Source organism: Hippopotamus amphibius, chromosome 1 (genome assembly GCF_030028045.1).
Source record: "Hippopotamus amphibius kiboko isolate mHipAmp2 chromosome 1, mHipAmp2.hap2, whole genome shotgun sequence".
NCBI classification, from domain to species: Eukaryota; Metazoa; Chordata; class Mammalia; order Artiodactyla; family Hippopotamidae; genus Hippopotamus; species Hippopotamus amphibius.
Window position 1 is genome coordinate 237,341,173 of NC_080186.1, and position 25,975 is coordinate 237,367,147.

The following is a 25,975-nucleotide window of genomic DNA, read 5'->3' on the forward strand; positions in this document are numbered from 1 at the left end:
AACACAAACTCAAAACACAGAAATGAGTTCCTGTGTTTTTTGATGGAATAGATGTAACTTGGTCTGTTCTTCAAAGTCATAAAGAAAATAAGCAGATGCCAAGACTGTAGAAAACACACTCTGCACTACATAACATGAAATATCCCAGGTGCAGGAAGACCGTGGAAAGACGTCTGTGACCCACCTGCGCAAGGTAGAAAACAAATGCAGGGGAGACTTCACTTTCTTCTCTGACAGCTTCTTATTGTGCAGGCAACTGGATTTTTCTTTGCTCTGTTTCCACTGCTGTGTAACAAATGTCTGCATGATTCTGCCAAACCAAAGGTAAGTCTGTTATCACCGTTCCAAGGAATTTAATATCAGATTTCTGTATGTATTTAGAGAATGTATTTATCAAAAAAAAAATTAATAAACACACAGTACTTAGGGAGAGTTTAATCTTGAACCATACAAAATGTTTTTATGTGTAGGAAAGCGTCCTCTAGAAAATTCTATGACTTTACTGCATTACAATAGTTACTGTGACATAATTAAACATACAAATGATTAAAAAACTGATAAAAGAATAAGGATATGGGACTGGAAAAAGATGGTGGAGGAGTAGGACGTGGCAATCGCCTTCCTCCCCACAAATACATCAAAAACACATCCACTTGGGGAGTGGCTCCTGGAGAACACCTTCCAAATGCTGGCAGGAGACCTCAGACCGCCAAAAGGTAACAGAATTTCCACATAATCGGGTAGCGCAAAGGAAAGAAGGGAAAAAGACAAAGAATCCTGAGGAGACCGGCCCCTCTGGGAGAGAACTGTGAGGGGAGAAGGCTCCCACACACGGGGTAGCCCCCTCACTGGCAGGCAAGGACAGGGGGAGCCTCACAGCCCCCAGAAGAGAGAGCAACGGCCCGTCTGCCAGGGGCAACGTAGAGAGATCTCCCCATGGAGAGGTCAGGCAGCTCTCCCCAGCCAGAGAAGCTCATCTGCTCACCCAGCACAGCAGTGGGGGCTGGGCGCCAAGACTTGGGCTTCAGAAAACAGACCCCAGGGAGAGAGCTGGGGCTGGCTGCACGAGGACAGCCTGGGGGGCAGGCGCACCACCAAGCGAGGAGGGAGTCTGGGGAAAATCCTGGGCCGGACAGAGAGGCGGGGACTTTTGTTTCAGAGTGCTTGGGAGGACCTTCCCTCTCCACGAACTCACAGGCTGTGAAGCGGCGCGACCTGTGGCTGCTGCATAGAAAAGCCCTCCGCCCCACACCCCCACCCGCCCCGCGTGCCACTGGGTCCTGCCGAACGCCAGCCCACCTGCCCGCTGCCCTGCTCCGCTCACCCACAGCCACCAAGGGTCCTGTGTGTAAGGCAAGTTATTGGCCACACCCTCCCAGCATCAGAAGCCCACCCACACCAAGGGTCCCGCATTCAGGACCAACTTCCCAGGGAGAACGCACCGCACACCTCAGGCTCTCACTGACCTCTGCTGCGACAAGCACTCCCGCAGATTTCAGTTAGGCTGCCATATCCCTACCCAACGAACTGAAGTTGCAAGTGAGCCCCAATTACCCTCTTTCGCCCTCTCTTGCCTGGGCAGGGAACCGACTCCTGAGAACAACCCACATGCAAAGTAGGGACAAAACCCAAAACTGATACCTGAATACTGCAGGACCAAAGAAGAGAAAGAGAAATGGCCACAGGAGGAGCAGATTTCAGGCCCACAACAGGCTTGAAAGAACCTGCCTCTGTGGATCACCTGAACAGATGAGTGTTTCTACAACAGAGACTGTAGACATAGGGGGCAACTGGGGACTGTGGGGACAAATACACACAGCACTAACACCAGATCACAGTCTGCGCTCTCCCCAGTCCTCTCCACAGCAGGGGCAGAGCCCTACCTAAAAGTACTGGAGGACTTCTTGGTATGCTTGTTTCCAGTTTTAGGTATTTATTAGTTAAATTTTTACTGTATATATTTGTATGTGGATTTGCTTGAAATTGGTATGAATATTCTTTCTTTTCTTTGCTCTCTCTTTTTCTCTTCTCTTTAGTTTCTTATTCTCTTCTCTTTTTGTAAGTGCAAGTGTACACATGTCTTTGTGTGATTTTGACTGATTAGATTTGCTTTTACCACCAGTAGCTGGGGTTTGTCTGTCCTTTCCCCTTCTTCCCTTTTTTGTTCCTTTGTTAATTTGCTCTCCTTCTACCTCCTTTTTCTCCATGCCGTGCAGCTTCCAGGGTCTTGGTGCCCCGGCCGGGGGCCAAACCTGGACCTCTGAGACAAGCAGAGTGGAGTCTAGGACACTGGACCACCAGAGAACTGACGCGATGGAAAATTAATCAGCAAGTGCTCCCCCAGAGTCCTCATTCTCAACATCAAGCTCAAAATACAACCAAAGGCCAGCAAGCTCCAGGGCCTGACACCTCAAGCCAAACAGAACAGAGATAAGAGGAATTTCTACTAGGCAGCACAGGGAAAGGAGACAGCAAATACTATAAATTAGACAAAATAAGAAAACAAAGAAAAACCTTGCAGGCAAAGGAGCAAGATAAGAACCCACAAGACCAAATAAATCAAGAAGAAATTGGCAAACTGCCTGAAAAAGAATTCAGAGTAATGATAGTAAAGATGATCCAAAATCTCAAAAACAAAATAGAGAAAACAGAAGAAACAGTTAATAAAGACCGAGAAGAACTAAAGCGCAAACAATAATGCACAACACAATAATTGAAATTAAAAATACTCTAGATGGTATAAACAGCAGAATAACTGAGGCAGAAGAACAAGTAAGTGAGTTGGAAGATAGAATGGGGGAAATAACTGCCACAGAGCAGGAAAAAGAAAGAAGAATAAAATAATGGAAGATAGTCTGAGACCTCGGGGACAACATTAAGCATACCAACAATCGAATCATAGGCATCCCAGAAGAAGAAGAAAAAAAGAAAGGAGAAAATATTTGAGGAGATTATGGTAGAAAACTTCCCCCACATGGGAAAGGAAATGGTAAACCAAGTCCAAGAAGTGCAGAGAGTCCCATACAGAATAAATCCAAGGAGAAACACACTGAGGCACATATTAATCAAACTAATGACAATTAAACACAAAGAAAAAATATTAAAAGCAGCCAGAGAAAAGCAGCAAATAACATATATGGGAAAACCCAGAAGGATAATAGCTGATCTTTCTACAGAAACTCTGCAGGCCAGAAGGGAGTGGCAGGAGATAATTAAAGTCTTGAAAGAGAAAAACCTACAGCCAAGAATACTCTACCCAGCAAGAATCTCATTCAGATTCGATGGAGATATCAAAAGCTTTACAGACAAGCAAAAGTTAAGAGAATCAGCACCACCAAACCTGCTCTACAACAACTGCTAAAGGAACTCCTCTAGGCAGTAAACACAAGAGAAGGAAAAGACCTACAAAAACACAGCCAAAACAATTTAAAAAAAAAAAATGGTAATAGGAACATATATGTCAATAATTGACTTAAAGGTAAATGGATTAAATGCTCCAACCAAAAGACACAGACTGGCTGAATGGATACAAAAACAAGACCCTTATATATGCTGTCTAAAGAAACTTCACACCTAGAGACACATACAGACTGAAAGTAAGGGGATGGAAAAAGGTATTCCATGCAAATGGAAGTCAAAAGAAAGCTGGAGTAGCAATACCCATATCAGACAAATTAGACCTTAAAGTAAAAACTATTACAAGAGACAAGGAAGGACACTACATAGTGATCCAGGGATCAATCCAAGAAGAACATATAACAACTGTAAATATCTATGCACCCAACATAGGAGCACCTCAATACATAAGGCAAATGCTAACAGCCATAAAAGGGGACATTGACAGTAATACAATAATAGTAGGAGACTTGAACACCCCACTTACATCAATGGACAGATCATCCAAACAGAAAATAAATAAGGAAACACAAGCTCTAAATGAGACATTAGACCATCTTGACTTAATTGATATTTATATGACATTCTATCCAAAAACTACAGAATACACTTGCTTCTCAAGTGCACACAGGACATTCTACAGGATAGACCACATCTTGGGGCATAAATCAAGCCTCAGTAAATTCAAGAAAACTGAAATCATATCAAGCATCTTCTCTGACCACAACACCATGAGATTAAATATCAATTACAGGAAAAAAACTGTAAAAAATACAAACACATGGAGGCTAAACAATACGCTATTAAGCAACCAAGAAATCACTGCAGAAATCAAAGAGGAAATCCAAAAATATCTAGAAACAAATGACAATGGAAACACAACAATCCAAAACCTACGGGATGCAGCAAAAGCAGTTCTAAGAGGGAAGTTTATAGCAATATAGTCCTGCCTCAAGAAACAAGAAAAATATCGAATAAGCAACCTAACCTTATACCTAAGACAATTAGAGAAAGAAGAACAAAGAAACCCTGAAGTGAGCAGAAGGAAAGAAATCATAAAAATCAGAGCAGAAATAAATGAAAAAGGAAAGAAACAATAGCAAAGATCAATAAAACTAAAAGCTGGTTCTTTGAGAAGATAAATAAAACTGATAAACCATTAGCCAGACTCATCAGGAAAAAAAGGGAGAAGATGCAAATCAACAGAATTAGAAATGAAAAAGCAGAAGTAACAATGGACACCGCAGAAATACAAAAGATCATGAGGGACTACTACTAGCAACTATATGCAAATACACTGGATTACCTGAAAGAAATGGATACATTCTTAGAAAAGTACAATCTTCCAAGACTGAGCCAGGAAGAAAGAGAATGTATGAACAGACCAATCACAAGTACTGAAATCGAGACTGTTATTAAAAATCTCCCAACAAACAAAAGCCCAGGCCCAGATGGCTTCACAGGTGAATTCCATCAAACATTTAAAGAAGAGCTAACACCTATCCTTCAACAGCTCTTCCAAAATATAGCAGAAGGAGGAACACTCCTAAACTTATTCTACGAGGCCACCATCACCCTGAAAAACCAAAACCAGTAAAAAGATGTCAGAAAAAAAGAACATTACAGACCAATATCACTGATGAATATAGATGCAAAAATCCTCAACAAAATAGCAGCAAACAGAAACCAACAGCACATTAAAAACATCATGCACCATGATAAACTGGGGTTTATCCCTGGAATGCAAGGATTCTTCAATATGTGCAAATCAATCAATGTGATACATCATATCAACAAACTGAAGGATAAAAACCATATGATCATCTCAATACATGCAGAAAAAGCTTTTGACAAAATCCAACATCCATTTATGATAAAATCTCTCCAGAAAATGGGCACAGAAGGAAATTACCTCAACATAATAAAAGCCATATATGAGAAACCAAAAGCCAACATCATTCTAAATGGTGAAAAACTGAAAGCATTCCTGCTAAGAACAGGAACAAGAGACAAGGGTGCCCACTCTCACCATTATTCAATGTAGTTTTGGAAGTTTTAGCCACAGCAATCAGAGAAGAAAATGAAATAAAAGGAATCCAGTTTGGAAAAGAAGAAGTAAAATTGTCACTCTTTGCAGATGACATGATATTATACATAGGAAACCCTAAGGATTCTACCAGAAAACTGCTAGCACTTATCGATGAATTTAGTAAAGTAGCAGGATACAAAATTAATGTACAGAAATCTCTTGCATTCCTATACACTACCAACAAAAAAGCAGAAAGAGAAATTAAGGAAACTCTCCCACTTATCATGGCAACAAAAAGAATAAAATACCTAGGAATAAACTTGCCTAAGGAGGCAAAAGACCTGTATGCAGAAAACTATAAGACACTGATGAAAGAAATCAAAGACGATACAAACAGATGAAGAGACATACCATGTTCCTGGATTGGAAGAATCAACATTGTGAAAATGACTATCCTACCCAAAGCAATTTACAGATTCAACACAATCCCTGTCAAATTACCAACAGCATTTTTCACAGAACTAGAACAAGAAATTTTATGATATGTATGGAAATGCAAAAAACCCCGAATAGCCAAAGCAATCTTGAGAAGGAAAGACGGAGCTGGAGGAATCAGGCTCCCTGACTTCAAACTATCCTACAAGGCTACAGTGATCAAGACAGTATGGTACTGGCACAAAAACAGAAATATAGATCAGTGGAACACAACAGAGAGCCCAGAGATAAAACCATGCACATATGGGCACCTTATCTTTGATAAAGGAGGCAAGAATATACAATGAAAAAAAAAGACAGCTTCTTTAATAAGTGGTGCTGGGAAAATTGGACAGCTACATGTAAAAGAATGAAATTAAAACACTTCCTAACACCATACACAAAAATAAATTCAAAATGGGTTAAAGACCTAAATGTAAGGCCAGACACTATAAAACTCTTAGAGAAAAACACAGGCAGAACACTCTATGACATAAACCAAAGCAAAATCCTTTTTGACCCGCCACCTAGAATGATGGAAATAAAATAAAAAATAAACAGATGGGACCTAATGAAACTTAAAAGCTTTTGCACAGTGATAGAAACCATAAACAAGACCAGAAGACAACCCTCAGAATGGGAGAAAATATTTGCCAACAAAGCAACGGACAAAGGATTAATCTCCAAAATATACAAGCAGCTCATGCAGCTTAATACCAAAAAGCAATTAACCCAATCCACAAATGGGCAGAAGACCTAAATAGACATTTCTCCAAAGAAGACATGCAGATGGCTAACAAACACATGAAAAAATGCTCAACGTCACTAATCAGAGAAATGCAAGTCAAAGCCACAATGAGGTATTACCTCATCAGAATGGCCATCCTCAAAAAAATCTAGAAACAATAAATGCTGGAGAGGGTGTGGACAAAAGGGAACCATTCTGCACTGCTGGTGGGAATGTAAACTGGTACAACCACTATGCAAAACAGTTTGGAAGTTCCTTAAAACACTAAAAATGGAACTACCATATGACCCAGCAATCCCACTACTGGTGGCATATGCCCAGAGAAAACGATAATCCAAAAAGAAACATGTACCATAATGTTCACTGCAGCACTATTTACGATAGCCAGGACATGGAAGCAACCTACATGTCCATCAACAGATGAGTGGATAAAGAAGATGTGGCACATATATACAATGGAATATTACTCAGCCATAAAAAGGAATGAAACTGAGTTGTCTGTAGTGAGGTGGATAGACCTAGAGACTGTCATACAGAGTAAAGTAAGCCAGAGAGAAACAAATACTGTATGCTAACTCATATATACAGAATCTAAAAAAATGGTACTGATGAACCCAGTGACAGGACAAGAATAAGGATGTAGATGCAGAGAACAGACTTCAGGACAAAGGGTGGTGGCAGGGCAGGGGGAGGGGAAGGGAAGCTGGGACAAAGAGACTAGCACTGACATATATACACTACCAACTGTAAAACAGATAGGTAGTGGGAAGCTGCTGCATAACACAGGGAGATCAACTCGATGATGGGTGATGACTTAGAGGGCCGGGATAGGGAGGGTGGGAGGGAGTCGTGGGATGGAGGGGATATGGGGATATATGTATAATTACAGCTGATTCACTCTGGTGTAGCTCAAAAATTGGCACAATAGCGTAAAGTAATTATATTCCAATAAAGAGCTTTAAAAAAAAAAAGAATAAGGATATAAAGAGATTTATAAGGACAGACTTTAGGATCAACACCTGTAGCTGAGGTGGTGAAAGACAGCTCTGAATTATTTTGTTGGTGCCAGAAACACAGGTTTAAAAAAACTTTTGTGAGTAATTATGATTTAAGATAAAGTTCTTTTCTATTTACTTGGTTTGCTTACATATTTTATTCATGAAAAGGAAAACAAAATGAAACTACAAAATCCTAAGCAAAAATATGCCATGCAAAACTGACTCTAATGGAGAATCAGAAGGTCAACAAATTTTATGTTCAGTACGGCCCCATTCACTTTAAAATGTGCTGGTTTTTTTTTTTTTTTTTTAATGGTGAGCCTCTAAGAATTTTTAGTTCCTATCATAAGGCAGGAATTTGGTAACTTCTGATCTCAATATTTTTTCTAAGTCAAGACCATGGCATCACTGTCTTGTGATAAAGAATTCTAGAAGGTCAACTGTGGATTTAAGACACAGCCTTGTTTTCTGAGAAGGGTCCAAGGCTGTGACAGCTTCTCTGGATCCCATCTCTCCAGAAGAGGATCCTTTAAGGCTGATATTTAAGTCGAGGTGAAATTGTACAATTAAACATTGTGTGCAATAAATTAAACATTTTGGTTTTCTTTCCGAAGTCAATTCAGCACTTCCTGCTTTTCCTTCTCTTTTCAGTTATTTCTAACGCAGACTGCTTTCGGACCAGGAAAATAGTACCAATATCTACCATTTACAATATACCAGGGTGTGAAAGAGGAACTCTATATACAGATATTTTTCCTCCTTCCACACATTTCACAAGTAAGGTGAGGAAATGAAATCTGTCCAAGTTAGCCTAGAGAGTAAGCGGCAGAGCTGGAACACCTATGTTATCCAATACGGATAGACCTATGTTAACATGTTGTTCAGAAGGGGCAGGTGTGCCTCCTTAGCACTAGGCCAATTATTAATTTCTTGAGATCCTTCAGGTCTTACACATTAACTCAGATTGCCAGAAACTACATCACTCAGACTAACTACCCCGACCTTCAGTCTGCTAGCTTAGATGAATTCAGAGGAAACGTGAAATTAATTGGGGTCTTTTCAGCTGTAGCAGTAGTGAGGAAGAAGGGGGTAAAACTTCAGTCAACGATACACGATTCTAAATTTGCAGTAAATTCTCCCTAGAGCTCAGGACAACGAAAAGTTCTTACTTTCCACTTAATTTCTGAAAAATTTTTCTCCCAAGATTTCAGCAAGATTTAAATGTAACAGTAATTTTAAGGTCATCATTTCCCCTGTACCTAACCTGAAATCCCCAGTGACACCACCCTTTGTACCAAGCAGACTCGGATTCTTTTCCTCCTATGAAAAACTGCCATTCATGTGTACCATTCCCTAAGAAACCAAGCAAGCGATTCACTGATTCTCGATAGGCTAACTGGAACAAAAAATAACAAGTCAAAGAGCTAAAACTGTTCCCACTTTCATATTACATTAGCATTCTAAAGTGTGACTTCAACATCTAAAACTAGTAATTCTTAAACTTGAACATCCAAATCCCTACATGTTCTTGGATTTGAAAGGGCGGAGTTAACTATCTCTTATAAGAAATTCAATACAGTGTTTCATTTCAATGATAATCTAAAAAATATATATGAGCACATTTGGAATGACGACCACCCCCTTATACTAGAGAGCCACTGAGAGGTTTCAGTGCTCACGCTGGTGTTTGAGTTTGTGCTGGAACTAAGAACTACTACAACTGCCACTGGCTGATGATTAAAAAAAAGGAGAGGAAAAGACTTCAAGGTAAATCATACATTCATATCAATTGAAAACCAGATGATGTCACAGCCAGCTATGTGAATGAAGGTTCCAGGGTAGTTCAGAAAGAGAAAAGGGTGTACACGTGGGTAACAATGATTTTCTACATGCTGATTTCAAAAGAAATGGGCACTACAGTAGCCAGTACTGTGTTCAAACTGTGGTGGTGAAATAGCTTCAGCGAAATGACATCATCCATCAAATTAACAGAGTAATCTGAAACCTGAGTAGTTATTTTGATTTGCACATCACTTATAAATTGAATTTTGTTTTATAAATGTGAACTCAACATATGAAGAACTTATACCATATTTTATGTTTGTATGTACTTAAGGCAATGTTGGAGATTTGCAATAGATTTCTTTCCTTTTAAAAACAACTTAAGTTTCATCAACGCCAATTCAACATAAAGTCATACACAGCTTAAGATTATTTCCATTCTCTGTGATATGCTTGCCTTTGATTGATAGGTACCCTATTCAAGGCTGATCACTGTCTTAGATCTGTTTGGGATCAGTATTTTTTCTTTCAGTCTCCTTAAATGACTTTACATTTTCCCAATATCCATTCAAAAAATATATTCCAAGCCTAATTAAGGCAAGGGAGTATCTAGGATTATATGAGAGGCATATTAGTGGATGGATAAAAGGTACTGATATGGAGTCAAATTCTGGTCTACCACTTTCTCAGTGTGTGAGCTTCAGCAAGTTGCTTAACCTCTGGGGGCCTGGGCTTCATCATCTAGGCAATGTGGAGAGTAACAGTACTTGCCTGATAGGGTTCTTGTGAAGATCAAGGGAGGTAATGTATGTATGACTATTCTAAGCGCCTGACATGGAAGCAGCACTTCATACGTGTTTGCTGCTGCTACTGCTGTTGTTTATACTGTCTTACTGCCGGAAACACACAAGATAAAGAATCACAGAAAAAGTTTAATGAGTGTTTCTTATTTCCTAAGCAATAACAAAGGGCCTAGATTCTAAATCTGCCTTCCTAACATGCTTTATGTTTCTGGAAAGTAACCTTTTTATATCTCACTTTCCTCTTATGACATTGTGAGGATGAGATCAGATTTTTGAAATTTTATTATATATAATTTTAGACTAGAAGATCACAGGCAAACCCAGTTACTTATAATTAAAGAACCTAAATTAGTCAAACTTATCGAGTCATTAAAAAAGCTCTAGTTCATATACCAAACTTTTCATATAAGTAAAATCTGTCCATAAAAGTAAATACCTTTTTAAAATTGTTAAACATTCGAATGGAACTATTCATAAAATGTTACATATTCTGCAAGGTGATTAAACAGTGAATACAGAATATAGCTTTCCTTAATTTCTCAGGGTTGGGATTACACGTTTCTTTTTCTGAGTTCAAATGTTGTACTCAAATGTCATTAAGGGGAGGAAGCTATCTATTCCTAGACGTCCATGCTTTTATCATTCTTGTCTTATTTGGACCAATGGTATTTCACCGCCCCCTCCCCCCCCACAAAAAGTTGTTAAGTGGCTTACAAAAGCACATAGAGCAGAACTCTATAATCATAGTCAGCACAGATCCAACAGTTGTAACGAACGCATCGCTCTGGCAGGAGAGGCTGATAACAGGGAAGCTATGCATGCGTAAGGGCAGGGGCATATGCAAAATCTCAGCACCTTCCTCTCAATTTTGCTGTGAACCTAAAACCTCTCTAAAAAAATAAAGTCATTACATTAAAAATAACGTTTAAAATGAGGGAGGAAATTGGGTGAAGGAAAAAAATCATAGGGGAAAAAAAAAAAAGATGTTTTAAGACAAGGTGGTGCCCCGTTTTGAATGGCTTAACATAGAAGGTAGGCTTCCATGCTTAGCTCCAAGACCTGTAAGATACTGGCTTGAGAAACAAAATCCAACTGAAAAAACAAAGCCGGTTGCACTATAAAAGTATACCTAATCCAGTACAGAAAACAGAAAATTTCTCTTATGAGTCCTTAAAAAGAAAACACTGCATAATATAATGTGCTAAATATATGCAGTAAACTGAATTTAGTTTCAACGATGTGGAATTCTAAACATTAAGGGTTTTATTTTCTAATCTTTATAGGCCCACCTCCTCAGGGGGAGGCAGGGTGTTGGAGAGAGGAGAATGGATCCGGGGGCAGACGGAAGGAATCTGGCCCAGTGCTAACAGGCAGCTCTGCCAGCTAAATCACTGAGGCAGCTCTCAGCATCAGGACCACTTCCTCTCCTGAGGCACTTTCTGCAAAAAGCTCTGGTGAATAAAAAGGGGGCAGGGGCTGGCGAGCAGAACAAGAACTCAACGCTCTTTAACAGAAATCTGTTTTGTATTCATTGGAAAACTTACTTTTTCAGCTGGTGTCCCAGTCCAAATCTCTCTTTTGTGGAAATCTGAAAGACATCAACCGTGGGCACTGCAAACGAAAGAAAAACATCAGTCTAGATGTTGAGCTGAAACTCAACCATCGGCCAGGAAAAAAGACTGAAAAGTATACATACGTACACATTTAAAAATAGCCTACACACAATCCTACATGTGGTTATTTATGCTTTACAGAGAGATTTTGGAGCTCATTCTAGGTTAGTGTATATCATTTATCTTGACATACTGATATATAATATATGTATATGTGAATGTACAATATGTATAATAATGAAGGATGATCTCCAAAAATATACATTAAGTGTAAATGGCAATGTGCAGGATAGTTTGCACACTATTCTTTAGGTGCAAGAGAGACGTCTGTATACACATACACCTTTTTTTAAGGATAAAGCAATGGAGGATGACAGCAAGGTATAGCAGACGCACTTTTCAGTGCACACCTTCTCGTGCTTCATATATGCATGTCTCTGTTAATAACTATGATGCTTATGAAATTGATAACCTCCAATAGAGTCACTCACCATTCATTATTCACTGGTTTACAGGGTAAACTGTGCTCCCACTGTGCAAGCCACTATAAATAGAACAGCAAACACACACACACACACACACACACACACACACACAAACATCTCTGCCCTCATGAAGCCTTAGTAAATAAAACAGGAGACAGACAAAAAACAGATAAGAAAATAGAACGCCACATGGTGATAAAGGCTCTGGAAAAAAATAAAGAAGGGAAAGGGTGTGGGGCGGGCGCTGAAGGTTGTTATGTGGGCATAGGCTTCGACATTAAATAACACGGCGGGAAGAAAAGAGTCCCAGCCAGAGGAAACAGGGCAGCCACCCTCGAGGAAGAAATGTGCTTCGATGTTCTAGGACCAGCAAGAAGAGCTGGAAAGGAGGGAACAAGGCATCTCCTTAGGAGATGAGATGAAAGAAGGGCCACAGGCAGTGTAGGGTCTCTTGTAAAGAGCAAGGGTAAATAGGAAAATTACTAGAGTATTTAAGGCAAGAGTATGATGGCTTGGATTAGTGGAGGTGGTGAACATTTTGGATTTACACTCTCTGAGAGAGCTGATCTTGTTGGTGGACTGAATTTAAAGTTATCAGAAAAAGAGAGGAGTCAAGGATGAATCAAAGGATTTTGGCTGGAGCAACCAGAACGATGAAATTTACCAATTCCTGGTACGTGAAAGACTACAGGAGAATCGGGTTTGGAGAGGTGGGGGAGATCGGCAGCCTGACTCTGGATATTGTAGATTTGAGATGCTTGTTTGTCACTTAAGTGGAAAAGTTAAGCAGGCAAGTGGATAGAGAAATCCAACATTTAGGCATTCAGATGAGAGGAACGTGCTAAAGACATACATTTGGAAGAGCCAGAATACGTATGTATCTAAAGGCATGAGGTTGGATGAGAAACTACGATTCTGCCTGAGCCTGCCAGCATCTAGCGGCTCAGCGAAGAAGGCTGAAGAGGAACGGCTGGGAGGACGTAAGAGTCCAGAATGCTGCTGACCTGGATACATATTCACTGCAGTTTTCCAAAGAGGGGGCACACAACTGTTAGCAAACGCTGCTAAGTTAATGAAGATGAGGACTCGAAGCCGGTCACAGGGTCATTAAGCAACATTCAGGTCACTGGGGACACCGGCAGGAGTAGTGTCTGTGAAGTGACACATCCGAAACAGGTCTACAGCGTGTTCAGGAGAAAAAAGAGGAAAGAAAATGAAGTTAGCTAATACAGACAACGTTAATGAAGACATTCAACCGTCACAAGAAGCAGTGTCAGGGACTAGCTTAAGAGTGACTGGAAGTCTAAAGGTGTTTATTTTAAAGATGAGAGAATCTTTTTTTTCTGATGGGAATTTTCTAGAAGAAAGAGATGTGAACAGTGTAAGAAGAGGAAGGAGAATTGCTGGCAAGGTGTCTTAGTTAGGTGAAAGGAGATGGAAGCTAGCGTGCAAATGAAAGGATGACATTCTACAGAAGCATGGGTAACTGCACCATTCACACTAACAGCTGGGATAACAGATAGTTAGAGCGAAGACTGTCTTGCTGAAAGGACATTTTCAGACCACACACGCTCCACACAGGAAGCCAGGCTAGTGTCCCCCTTTGCCTCGCTCTCTGTCCTGCCCATCAGTCTGGGATACAAACACTCCACCAACCAAAGAAAACTGGTGTCATATCACCCACCAGTTTCTTTCCTAAAAACATTTTAATCCTTAACACAGAGAGTACATCACTCCAATCCCATGTGTCCCAAGTCCTGTGCTATAGAAAAGCGAATAAAAAATCCTAACTTGAAAACTCAGGGGAATTTTTTTTTTAAAGAAAAAGATGACAAAGTTAGAACAGAGTGTGTTCTCTCTAAGAAGATTTAAGAAGACACAGTCTCTTCTCAGGCAGATTGGAAAAAGTAACTGGGAAGATGGAGGCAGATAAACAAAGGAACCTAGTTTAAAACAAAATGTAGAAAAGTCCAAAATGCACTAGAAGAACTGAAATCTTCTCTGACGGAAACTGTATAAGACATATAGATAGAGAAGAGACGTAAGAGACACAACCGTTTATCCAGAATATATAAATTATTCCTACAAATTAATAATACGAAGGTCAAAACTTATTCACACTATGAATGACTAGAAATAAATGTCAATCATTTTAGCAAAGTGATCACTTTTCTAAGAAAATATCAATATAGGTTATTACATTGACTCAATTAGCAGTATAAAATCTGAATGACCCCCAAATTTAGAGTATACTGAAAGAGGTAACAAGATGTTACTTCCAAAAATACTCCAGAATTCAAGTGACAAAATTCATATTACTAATAGTAATGCAATTAATTATTACAATTGATTATATTTAACGGATTCACGTAAGATGTTAATAACCAGGACAGCTGCACACAGAGTGTATGGGGACACTGCACTGCCTGCGCAAGTTTTCCGTAAACCTAAAAATGTTTTACATTAACTTTTTAAAATGTTTTTAAAAGTAGTAGATTTCTGATAGCCAAAAGAATCAGAAAACAAATTGGAATATTAAAGTCCCATTAAGCAAACAAACACGTAGTAAACAAATATTCAGTCATAAATGTAGCTAAAAAGTCATTTAAGGCAAAAACAAAACCAAGAACCAAAAACACAGACCTGCACAACATATAAAAGTAGAATCTACAAATAAATGTTTCTTTGCAGGAAAAGTAATAAATATTATAGAAATGTCTGTTCTTGGTAAATTAAAAGTTTACCTCAACCTAATTCCCCCCAGGGTTCATTCTGGGGGGCAACAGAATGAGAAAGATATACTAGTAAAATATTTTCTGTTGTAAAAAAGGTGAAAGTTCTTCAATTTTTCCTTATCTCTCATAATTCAGGCCGGGAAGGCAATAAGTGATGGTCTCTCAAGATACATGGAAATTATTCCAACACTGTGATCGTGTAAATGTAGAGGTATCAATGTAGAGATGATTTGCAAAAGAAAACATTTTTAATAATGTTATTTGTTCACCACTTTAAACTAAAAGCAGCCCCGTCCTTGAGATCAGAAACTAGACTTATATACCAGCAATTCTGGAAAAAATATACAGATACCATAAAAATCCTAAGAATCTTGTCTTTTTATTTAAAGTATATTTCACCATGTACAATGAAAATTATCTTTAACTTCAATTCTTATCATTCCTTTTCACTCACAGATATACTGTCAGATTAGCCTTAGCCAAATATTATAGCTCAAATAAGTATTACTCATTCATTCCCAAAACCAAGGAATAAATGTTTTTCAAAAAGAACTGTTAACTAGGTCAGTCTAAACCCTGCATTAGTCATACACTGTTTTGCAAGCTCATTTTACTATAAATGCTGATATTGTCAAAGACATATTATAGAACAGTCTTCAAGAAATACTTTCTCACCTTTTTGTTTGCAATAATCCAAATCATAAACTAGGGTAAAATCTCATTATTTTTTCTAGAATAATAAATTATATGTTTCTGTGTAGTATCACTGTCTCTAGTCTGGTCATATATTTCACATTATTCCCAATTTTAAATCATATTTTTCCTTAAATTTCTCTGAGGAAAAAAAAACTGTCTTTGGGGAAATTTACATGTTAAGATGGCAAAGTGAGTCAATCAGCTTGAACAGCCTCATCACAATCAGTGCATTTTAGAAATAGGAGAAAACCAGCAAAAGGACCAGAAACTTGGAATAATGCCATCCCCATGTGAGAGAAACTCCAAGCGAATTTTGCTACCCATGGAACAGATGGAACTAATCTTAAGGGGCCCTAAAGGGCTGTCTCAAAACCCCCCATTCTATGAAAGACTAGCTCAAGGCAGACGACCACTAATACATCACAGAAGGGGAACCAAGCAGCAGAGCGCGCCCCACGGCAGCTGTGTAATAAAGGCGTGCGCCGACTGGCAGAGCTTCCTCCTGAGGCCGATGCCGATTTCTTTCTCGCCCTGGGCCACCAACCTATGTCAAGTTCAGGATTGCTCCCAGGAAATGGGAGAAGGGGGAAAAGACAGGCAAAGGGGAAAAGCAAAGCAAGGGTACAGATGCAGGTCAAGTTCCAACTTCCGCCCGGTCCTCTGGGTAAGAGTGGAGCATAAATTATAGCACCAAGTGTGTCCAGCTGGGCTGCCGTAGTCCCGCATCAGTCACACCGAAGGGGTGGGGTGGAAATGAGGCCTTCTCTAGTACTTACCTGCTCATCCCAGAATCAGAAAGCCCTAAGGTGTCACGTGTCTAAGCTCTAAGGTCCCAGGGCGCGCGGTGAACACCAGCAGAGTTCCTGCCCACCCCCTCTAGCTGTCAGATCTTAGAACTAACCCTACAGTAAACGTGGAATTCTCTTTCTTTACTCTTCTTAATGGAAGAAATTATACACAACGCACGCTAATTTCTGAAAGAACTGCATTTCAACACTGCTTTGTGTCTGAGGGGAAAAAAACCCCTCCATGCACAGAAACAAAATTATGTCTTGGATGATTATTGATTTTGTTCACAACGAAATTCAAAATGACGCTGCATAAATAAGGTGAAAACAACTGATAATAAAGAGGGGAAAATATGGTGTCAGTAGAGATTGTAGTCAAATTAAACACAGAGGGGAACATTAAATCAAAGACTAAATTATGGAAAAAATTCACTTAATGGAGTAGAAGACAAATGAAAAAACTATAAAATCAGAGGTGATGGATGAAAGACTAAAAGAAATGATAAACAGCATGGAAGATGCGGGAATTAGATCCAATCTACATATATTGAGGTGAGCAGATAAAGAAGGAACAATAAAACGGTGACATAAAACTTGCTTAAGGCCGATTAATTTTATTTTATTATTTTTTTATTTTCTATTTTTTTTGGGGGGGTACACCAGGTTCAATCATCTGTTTTTATACACATAGCCCCGTATTCCCTCCCTTCCTTGACTGAGTCAAGGAAGGGAGGGCCGATTAAGATAGAAGCACACCAATCAAAGATAAGTATGTAAAAAGTAATATCAAGGAGAAAGAGAAAAAAATACCTCAATAAGTACACATAACAAAACACAAACAAAACCAAGATAGATTTCTTACTAATGAACAAAAGTAAAACACTTCAGACACAAACTAGCAGAAGTTTCTAAAACACTTCTTCCTTTTGGGGGGGAACTATGATGAGCCCATAAATTTATACTTGGTCAAATTTGTGTCGTTCACAAAACAGAGTCATTCTTGGGTATGAAAAATGAAGCACAACCCTCACATTTCTTTGATTTACAAACTATTAAATATGTAAATCAACTAACAGGGATGAAAAAAGAAGAATTAAATTACGGATGAATAGCGATACTAAATGTACTGAGCAGCCAAATTACCTACACACGAATTAAAATGTAATTGTTGAAATATGTATAAAACCATGCAAATGTGACAAATCTTTAAAGAGATACTGTGAAGGGAAAATCTCCGCCTAAAATTCAATTTTACATAAACACATGAGCAACCGTGGTAAGACTACCTAAAAGCTGCCACGTCGTCATCTCGCACAGATGGAATCGGGGTGAGTAGAGATTAAATGACCCAGTTTTGTTCCTAACCCCGTTAATTAAAAAAAATTCAGACATGAGGGCTTCTTTTTCTTTTAACCACCATCAGAATAAAATAGAATAAGTACACTTCAAGTCACTGAAGAAAGAAAAATATTAGCAATACAGAGAACACGTGCAACAGCAGCAAAAACGCATACACCTATAGGCTGGAATCCCATGCAGATATTACAAATCATTCCATTTTAGAATACCTAACGACTGGAGGAGCAGGCTCATGCCATAACATTAAAGTGCACAGCTATGTCTACAATCTGATGTCAACTTTATGGAAATAAACTACATGCGCACAGAAAACTGAAACACCACCAACCGATTTACAGGTTTCTCAGTATTGAGGGATTATGGGGAATTATTTTTCTTATTACATTTCTATATATTTGAAATAATCAAAATAAAAATATGTAACATCTATTTGTCTTTGCCTAGCATTAAATCACATCAGTTACTATATGTTACTGTATGTTGATTATCTAAGTAGAATACATCATACAAAAATCAAAAAGTGGTGACAACAGAAACATTTTCAAAATGAGAGATTTTCCTATATATTTCATAAACTTGAGTGGACAGATATTTTTCTTATGTGAAAACTCACAGTAGATGTAAGTTCCTTGATATGCCTGAAGAAAAACATGCAGAGACTATGCTAATGTGTACACAGCAGATTAAAACGGGCCAAGATTTCGAGAGGTGCCATCTATCTCCGTATCCCTTTGACTATTTTGATCGATAGAATACAGTGGAAGAGTCATTGAGCCTTTTACCACACCCTGTCTCCTGGTACACTTGCTTTCAGATTGCAGTCACGATGCTACAAGAAGCCCAAACCACACAAAGAAGCCATGTATAAGGAGACATTCAAGCCAATAGTCCTAGCTGAGCCCTGCATAGTCCCCAAATGACACTTAAATTAACTGCTAGCCATCTGAAGTCCAACCCTCTTGTGCATTCAACCTAGTGGAGCCTTTTATGACACAAACCTCACCCACCATCTGACTGCAAATGCACAGGAGACTCCAAGCAGGGCTGCCCAGTTGAGTCCCAAGGAAGGGTGAGAGAGAGGTTGTTTTAAGCCACTTTGTTTTGGAGTGGTTTGTTCTGCAGCAGTAGATAACTGCAACAATATGATACAGGTGTGTGTATGAGAAAGTGTGTGTGTGTGTCTGTGTATCTGTGTCTGAGTGTGAAAGTGAGAGACCAAGAGAGTGAGAGCGAGAGAGAGACAGAGTTAGTAGGCAGAAAAAACATTTAAATCCAGTAAGTCCTGGCAAGATTTATAATAGGATCCTGTGTTATAAACAACTATTCCTTGAGATACAGCAAAATCATCCCTTTAGGTATTGCAAAACAAAAATACTACTTTGATCTCCATTTTCAAAACCAGAAATATGTTACACTTAGGCTAAATTGATCAGTAATCAAAGGTGAGATAAGTAAACATTAAAATTAAATCTCAGGTTCAGAGACACAAATAATTAAACCTAAGGGCAACCCTAAGTATACTTACTGAGCCTCTATTATATGCAAAATTCTCTTTTAGGTTTTATTGTGTTTGTTTCACAGCAACTTGTCAACTTCTGAAAACTATAACACTAAATGTTACATGTTTCTGCTTCCAGTAGTTACACTGGTGATAAAGCACCTCTGTTGGGATGCAAGTATACTTAAGTATCATTATCAAGACGGCTGCAGTTATGTCCAGAATCACCAAATGGACAGTCATTTCACTTAATGCACAATGCACAACTAATGAACATTCAAAACAATAGAGAAATAAAACTAACCTGGGCCATTTAAATACTGTGTCAGTGAGCAGTGTAGTCGGACAATTATAGGTTCTGTTCGAATCACGTCCCAGGCCACAGCAATCTCCTCCTGTGCAAATATTTGATAGATGAATTAGTCATCTTTTAGAGTTCTTGATTTTTTTCCAAAAAAATTTTTTTAACTTATTTTGAAGAAATGTATAAATCATTAAGACCTACACATTATTTCAAAAGCTACTGGCTTGTGAAAAGAAAGCCAAAGTACTCTTAATTTTTGCCTTCTACATCTGAAAATTAAAGTGAAAACTTAAATGATATATTATACAACAAGCCCATAAGTTTCAGAATATATTACAAGAACTGAAGGGGAAAAAAAATATGTATATATATAAAATCTCTGCTTTTTTGACTGGTCATAGCATTTCTTCATAAATCACTTTAACAAAGTCATTATGTTACTTACAGTATTATGTATAAGAGAAGGTAAAATTAAATTTCCTCCAAGAATAAAAGTGTGTTTTTTGCATGTACCAATCATATTGCATAAGTTGATACTTACATCAAGAAAGCTAACATCAATATGCAGATCAATATCGACATCATCAATGGCTCCATATTCCCTGAAAGCAAAGATTAACATCACTTTTTTCATTTTCCTTAAAAGACAGTGTGTCCTAGGTTATTGTAAATTAAAATTTAATCATGAATTTTCATCCCTCATTTCCACAGATAGCTCAGAAACGACTGTGGACATGAATTAACTAACTCAGTTTAGTTGGATTGTGGTCTTCTGTGACCTCTTTATACCATATAGGTATCTTTCCATCTTCACGTTCATGCAAATGCATACATAAATTCAAGAGTTATTTGGTTCATAGTTTCAAGCATCCCCAGTTCTCTGTGACATACTAAACAATCTTCTTATGTGACCACTCGCTTTTCACTGTGCTCTCTGAAGATGCAGAGCTGCCTCTAAGGGCAAAAAAAGGAGTTTCTGACATGAGGAAGGGGTAGAGGGGTAACTGATTGATTGCCACAATAATGTGCCCATAAATTATCCTGCCACGTTAGACAGTGGTTCTGAAACTGGTCCAGGTGCTCTGTGGCTTAAATGTCACTATGTTTTGATAGGCAGCTCTAAAAGTCTGATGTATCACAATTACGACAAGTGACAACAGTATATTCCATACAAAGACATTATGAAGACCAACTCTTCTCTAGACAACATAGGGTCACAAACCAGCATATCGTTAACAAAGATCACAAAAACAGCCATTTTTGTATTTTCCACACACACATCTCTATTGTTGATATTCTAATAAATTTCTTAAGTTATACATGCTAATCACAGTGAGAGAGAAAACTCAAGAGATAACAGAAATTATAAACGTTAACGGCCAATATTTATGGAGCACTTTCGTGCCAGAAATCGTTCTCAGGATTTTACACACATGAGCTCACAGTGCACTGTAGGCGTTACTACCATTTCCAATGTATACGTCCATTAACTGAGGCTCAGTGTAATAAAGTAACTCACCCAACAGCACTTTGTAGCAGAGCCAGGATTTGAATACAGGTATTCTATTTATTTACGCAAGTGCTTAGCCAATTCACTATTCAATAAACTATCACGTCCATTAACTGAGGCTCAGTGTAATAAAGTAACTCACCCAACAGCACTTTGTAGCAGAGCCAGGATTTGAATACAGGTATTCTATTTATTTACGCAAGTGCTTAGCCAATTCACTATTCAATAAACTATCACCGTGTGTTGGAAATTAGGTTAAACATTAATGGGTGATCTCATTAGGTCCTCATCATAGGCTTCTGACAGGGATACTATCGCTATCTCCTTCACAGATGAGGAAACTGAGGTTTAGGAAAGTGAAACAAGTTGCCAAAGGGCAGATGAGAAGTCAGTGGGAAGTCAGGCACTGAATTCACATTCAAAACTGTACAGTATGTGGCACATAGTAAGTAAATTTCTGTGTATGACAGATGCAATTAATGCTAATGCAGTACAAAATTACGGTACTTTTAGAGGGTTCAGAGAAGGCATTTTTAATGATTTAATGGCTTTATGTAATTTGATGAATAAAGGAATCTAGAGGGTACTTTTGCTTTTTGATATCAATGACCAAAAAATACAGCCTGTTAGAAAATAATAACAGCCTCTCTGCTTTCTCCATCCTCTCCTTAAAAATATATCAAAACACTGAGCACATTTTCATTATGCATGAAATTACACTTTTTATTTTTTCATGGTCATATTTTTTCAAGGTTATATAAAGAAGAAAGAGGATAAAATTATTCGCATAGGAATTAATTCTTTAATTGCATGCGTCAAAACATCTGTGCTATTCATAAAGGATAAAAACCTTTATAACCTTGTGCAAATTTAGACACGATATGCAAATTTAGATATAAAACTATGCCAATTTAGTTATGAAATTATACAGGAACTAAGACAAGAATAAGGACCAGGCACAAGAACCATTTCTTTTAGGCCTGTATTTCAGGGTTCAGAAAACTTTTCCTATAAAGGTCAAAATAGTAAGTATTTTAGGTTTTTCAGGACATACAGAGTCTCTATTGCATACTTCTCTTTGTCTGGGTTTTTTTAACAACTCTTTAAAAAAGCAAACACCATGAGCTGTTCAAAACAGGCCCCACGGCCCAATGGTCAATGCTGACCCTGAACAGGAACCAATTATTCATAATGAAAACAAGTCAAACACCTAAAGTCAGCCACACGGAAAGAGAGCCACTAAATACAGTGATGAGGACAGATCACTAACGATGCTCACCAGATACTCTGGTGAGGCAAACAGGCCTCGACTGCAACCATTCCCAAGAAAATTATAACATATGTGCAAAGTAGAAATCAGAAAAAAACAAATATTGAAGAAGGAAATACTTAAACTATGGCATATTGATATAATTTTTAAAATTACCCATTACTAAAAATGTTGATATAAAAATATTTAGTATCCTGAGGGAAATGTTCCAAATATACTGTTCACAGAGCAAGCAGATTACCTAAACACTATGGAAACTAGAATACTTTTAAAAAATAAAATAGAAATAGGAAAACCAAAAAAGTAGAAAGAGTACTTACATATTAACTATAGGTTGTGGATAAAATTTATTTTATAAAATATCTACTTTTTCTGATCACAATGGTAATACAGACACATTACATATCAATAAAATGTGAGAAAGAGAAAAACAGACAATAACTTGTAATACCGCCACTCAGAGACAATTCTTTTTGTCTATATCTCACTCCAGCCTCTTTCACATATTAACATACCATGTGATACATACGATTATTATTAATGATAATAAGGGACGTAAAGATTTTTGTCCTGCTCTTTCACTTTTTCTATAATGAGTATTTTTTATATTGTGGAATATTCTTCAAAACCACAAATTTAAATGCTGTATTTATACAAAAAAAATTATACAACATTAGGTTGCTTTTAATTTTTTTTTACACTATAAATATTGACAAATAGCTCTTGGATAAAAATCTATGTACAGCTATCTTCTCAGAGAATAATTTCTAGAATTATGCAGTGAAATAAATAGTATAACTATATTTGAGAGTCTTAACAGATACTGTTTACTATTTTGAAAGGTTAAAACAACTTATAATCACACCAGCCAGGTTCTCACAGGGACCACTTTCCACATCACCATCACCAGGCAGTTTTTTCTCCCATCTTTGCCAATTTCAGAGGGAAGAATAACTTCAGATTTACTTATGATGGCAAGACTTTGGTATGTTTCGAGGCAGAGAAAAAGGAATCAGAGATAACAAAAGTCAGTACAAACCTTACCCACAGCTGTTTTCTTCGAAAATAGGTTTCCAGATCATTTCAACAGAATTTATCATAAACTTATGATCAGAACATGACATATGTTCCTTATAAAACCTTTAATACATGAATTTTAAAGTATTCTTTATATGATTTCTTCAACACTTTTTTGGTTAAAAGTTAGCATTTTCCCAGTTCCTAATACTATCAATTTCCTTCCAAAAAAAAAGAAAAAGAAAGAAACTAAAGGGTTACAAGTGCTCTCCTTCACCACAGCAAGCACGGATACGGAATTTTAAGGAGGCAGCATTAAAGGTTTGCAATTAACTGGATTCTGCAGGTGTAGATCTGTAAATAGTTACACTTTTTGTTTCTATGCCACACTTCAAAGAACTCACAACAACTCTGTGTATATGCAAACCAATTTCCGTTGTGATGCCCTTTTATATGATGCCAGTAATTTCACGTTTCCCACTGCGAGATTACAAAGCGTGATTACAGTCTGTCCAGATGCAGCGACCCAGTCACAGGACTGCTCTGTGTCTGAGGATCTTGCAGTAGCCCTGGATCTCACGAACAGCAGGTGCAGAATCAAGGCGAGTGCTTGAGATATGCATGCAACTTGAATTGTGAGTCTCCATAACTGATTGTTACTGAACGCTGTATTCGGGTTATAATAATTCAAAATAATTCCATGTACTGCCTAGATGTATTCACTATGAAAAGATCACATCAAATTCAACTTGAATACTCTTTTAAGAGAAGGGAAACTACACAGAATTGATATGATGCAGTCATTTCACTCTGAGACTGAGGGTTTGTGAAGAACTGCTCCACAAATTTCTTTGCAGACATCTGAGTTAGTCTTTGAAACGACATATCTTGAAATCCAGCCATCTGACTTTGAATATTTACATGTGACCTCGTTCATTTAAGAATATATGTATGAAATATGTTTTTCTCTGAACATGCACTTTTGAGGGCACTATGTGTTAGAATTCTTAGTAATTCGTTCTCCCAGTTTTTGAGGGAACTAATCAAGACAACATCCTCATTAATGGCACCACATACATGTTCACAATGTATTACATGTTCGGCCGTCTACATTGGTCCTCCTTTCTCTATAAAACCAGAGATGATTCATTTTACTGTGGTGACGGTTTATAATGCTATCTGATCAAAATTAGCAGGACCGTGCTGGTTATAAAAATATATTTTAGACAGAGATAGCCTTCCCTTATCAACTGTCAAGGAGATTACGTGTATACACACACACACACACGAAACTCTACCACAAGTTCTTGGGCAATAAATCCTCTATTGCTATTTAGTTATTTCTGCTTTCAATAAGTAGTCAGTTGTATTTTGAGAAGAAATACATTTTGTAAAGAAACATACACCTTCCTATGACATTTGAAACTCAACAGCTTGCGTGTCTGTCTCTGTGTGCCTACTCAGTGTGTGTTTCACGCTCAGTGTGGGAGAGATGCTTGTGAATGGGCCAGGAAATATGCAAACTCAGTAGTCGGGAAGAAATCTTGGCAGGTGAAAGCATCTGCAAAACTGTATTCACGTAGCTATACATTTCTCTAAAAGACAACAAGGCTAAGAAGAATTTAAAAATTAGATCCAGATCAGAAAGGAAACCCATATAAAATAATAGTGTATAAGAGGTATAGTGTAAACCACTTGCTACAACTCTGCCCTCCGTTTAAAAATCCTTGGTTTGGCCTGAGGAAAAGCACAGGCGTTGGAAATAGAGGTGACTGAGATCTGATATTCTGAAGCTTACATCTAGATTTAATGCCAGTGTTTTGAGAAATAGTCTCCTCTTTGCTTCTTTCTTCTGTGTGCCTCCTGCCATCACATCGCCTTCCCCTGACTCTGCCCAGGCCCCAGAGGCAGAAGCGGGAGACGCGATATGCTGCAGAGGACGTTACAAACACACAACCCAAGACCTCTGGACGAATGACATACTTCGATGTAGGTTAGGTTATGCTGTAGTAACAAACATCCTCAAAATCTCACTGGTCTAACACACACAAAAAAGGATTTATATCTCACTCACACTACCTGCTTACTATGGACTCAGAGGACAAGTGAGGAAGCTACTCATTGTAGTCACCAAGGGGCCCAGAGTGGTGGAGTCCTGAAGACGTGGGAACTCACACACTAGCACTTCGGCTCGCATTTCACTATTCTGCCATCTGCCAGAAGAGGAGAATCAGACATGTTTTAAGTAGTCCTACTGGCCCACTACTAACGGAAATCCAGAGAAATTAAAGTAATCCACCCTGATGTATGTGGCTTTTTCTTTCCTCTTTTCCTCTCTCTCTCTCTCTTTTCCAGGAGATATATGTTTGGGTGGTGGGCCTCAATATAGTAGTATAGCTTCCTCAAACCTTAAAAAATCCTCTGCATGTCCTGTCCTCCAAAACATCAACTACAAAATTACAGTCATCCA

The 25,975-nt window shown here is 38.2% G+C and overlaps 1 protein-coding gene across 3 annotated transcripts in view; it reads right to left on the reverse strand.

The window, feature by feature from the left end:
• PARP8 (poly(ADP-ribose) polymerase family member 8) overlaps positions 1 to 25,975 on the reverse strand; it is a 167,484-nt gene that overhangs the window by 41,857 nt on the left and 99,652 nt on the right. For all 3 annotated transcript variants that reach the window (XM_057743761.1, XM_057743760.1, XM_057743763.1), the window contains 4 exons: positions 20,250 to 20,310; positions 19,709 to 19,799; positions 11,775 to 11,841; positions 185 to 310 (listed from right to left, as the gene is read on the reverse strand). In XM_057743761.1, coding sequence (XP_057599744.1) covers positions 185 to 310; positions 11,775 to 11,841; positions 19,709 to 19,799; positions 20,250 to 20,310 — 345 coding nt within the window. The remainder of the gene's footprint in view (positions 1 to 184; positions 311 to 11,774; positions 11,842 to 19,708; positions 19,800 to 20,249; positions 20,311 to 25,975) is intronic.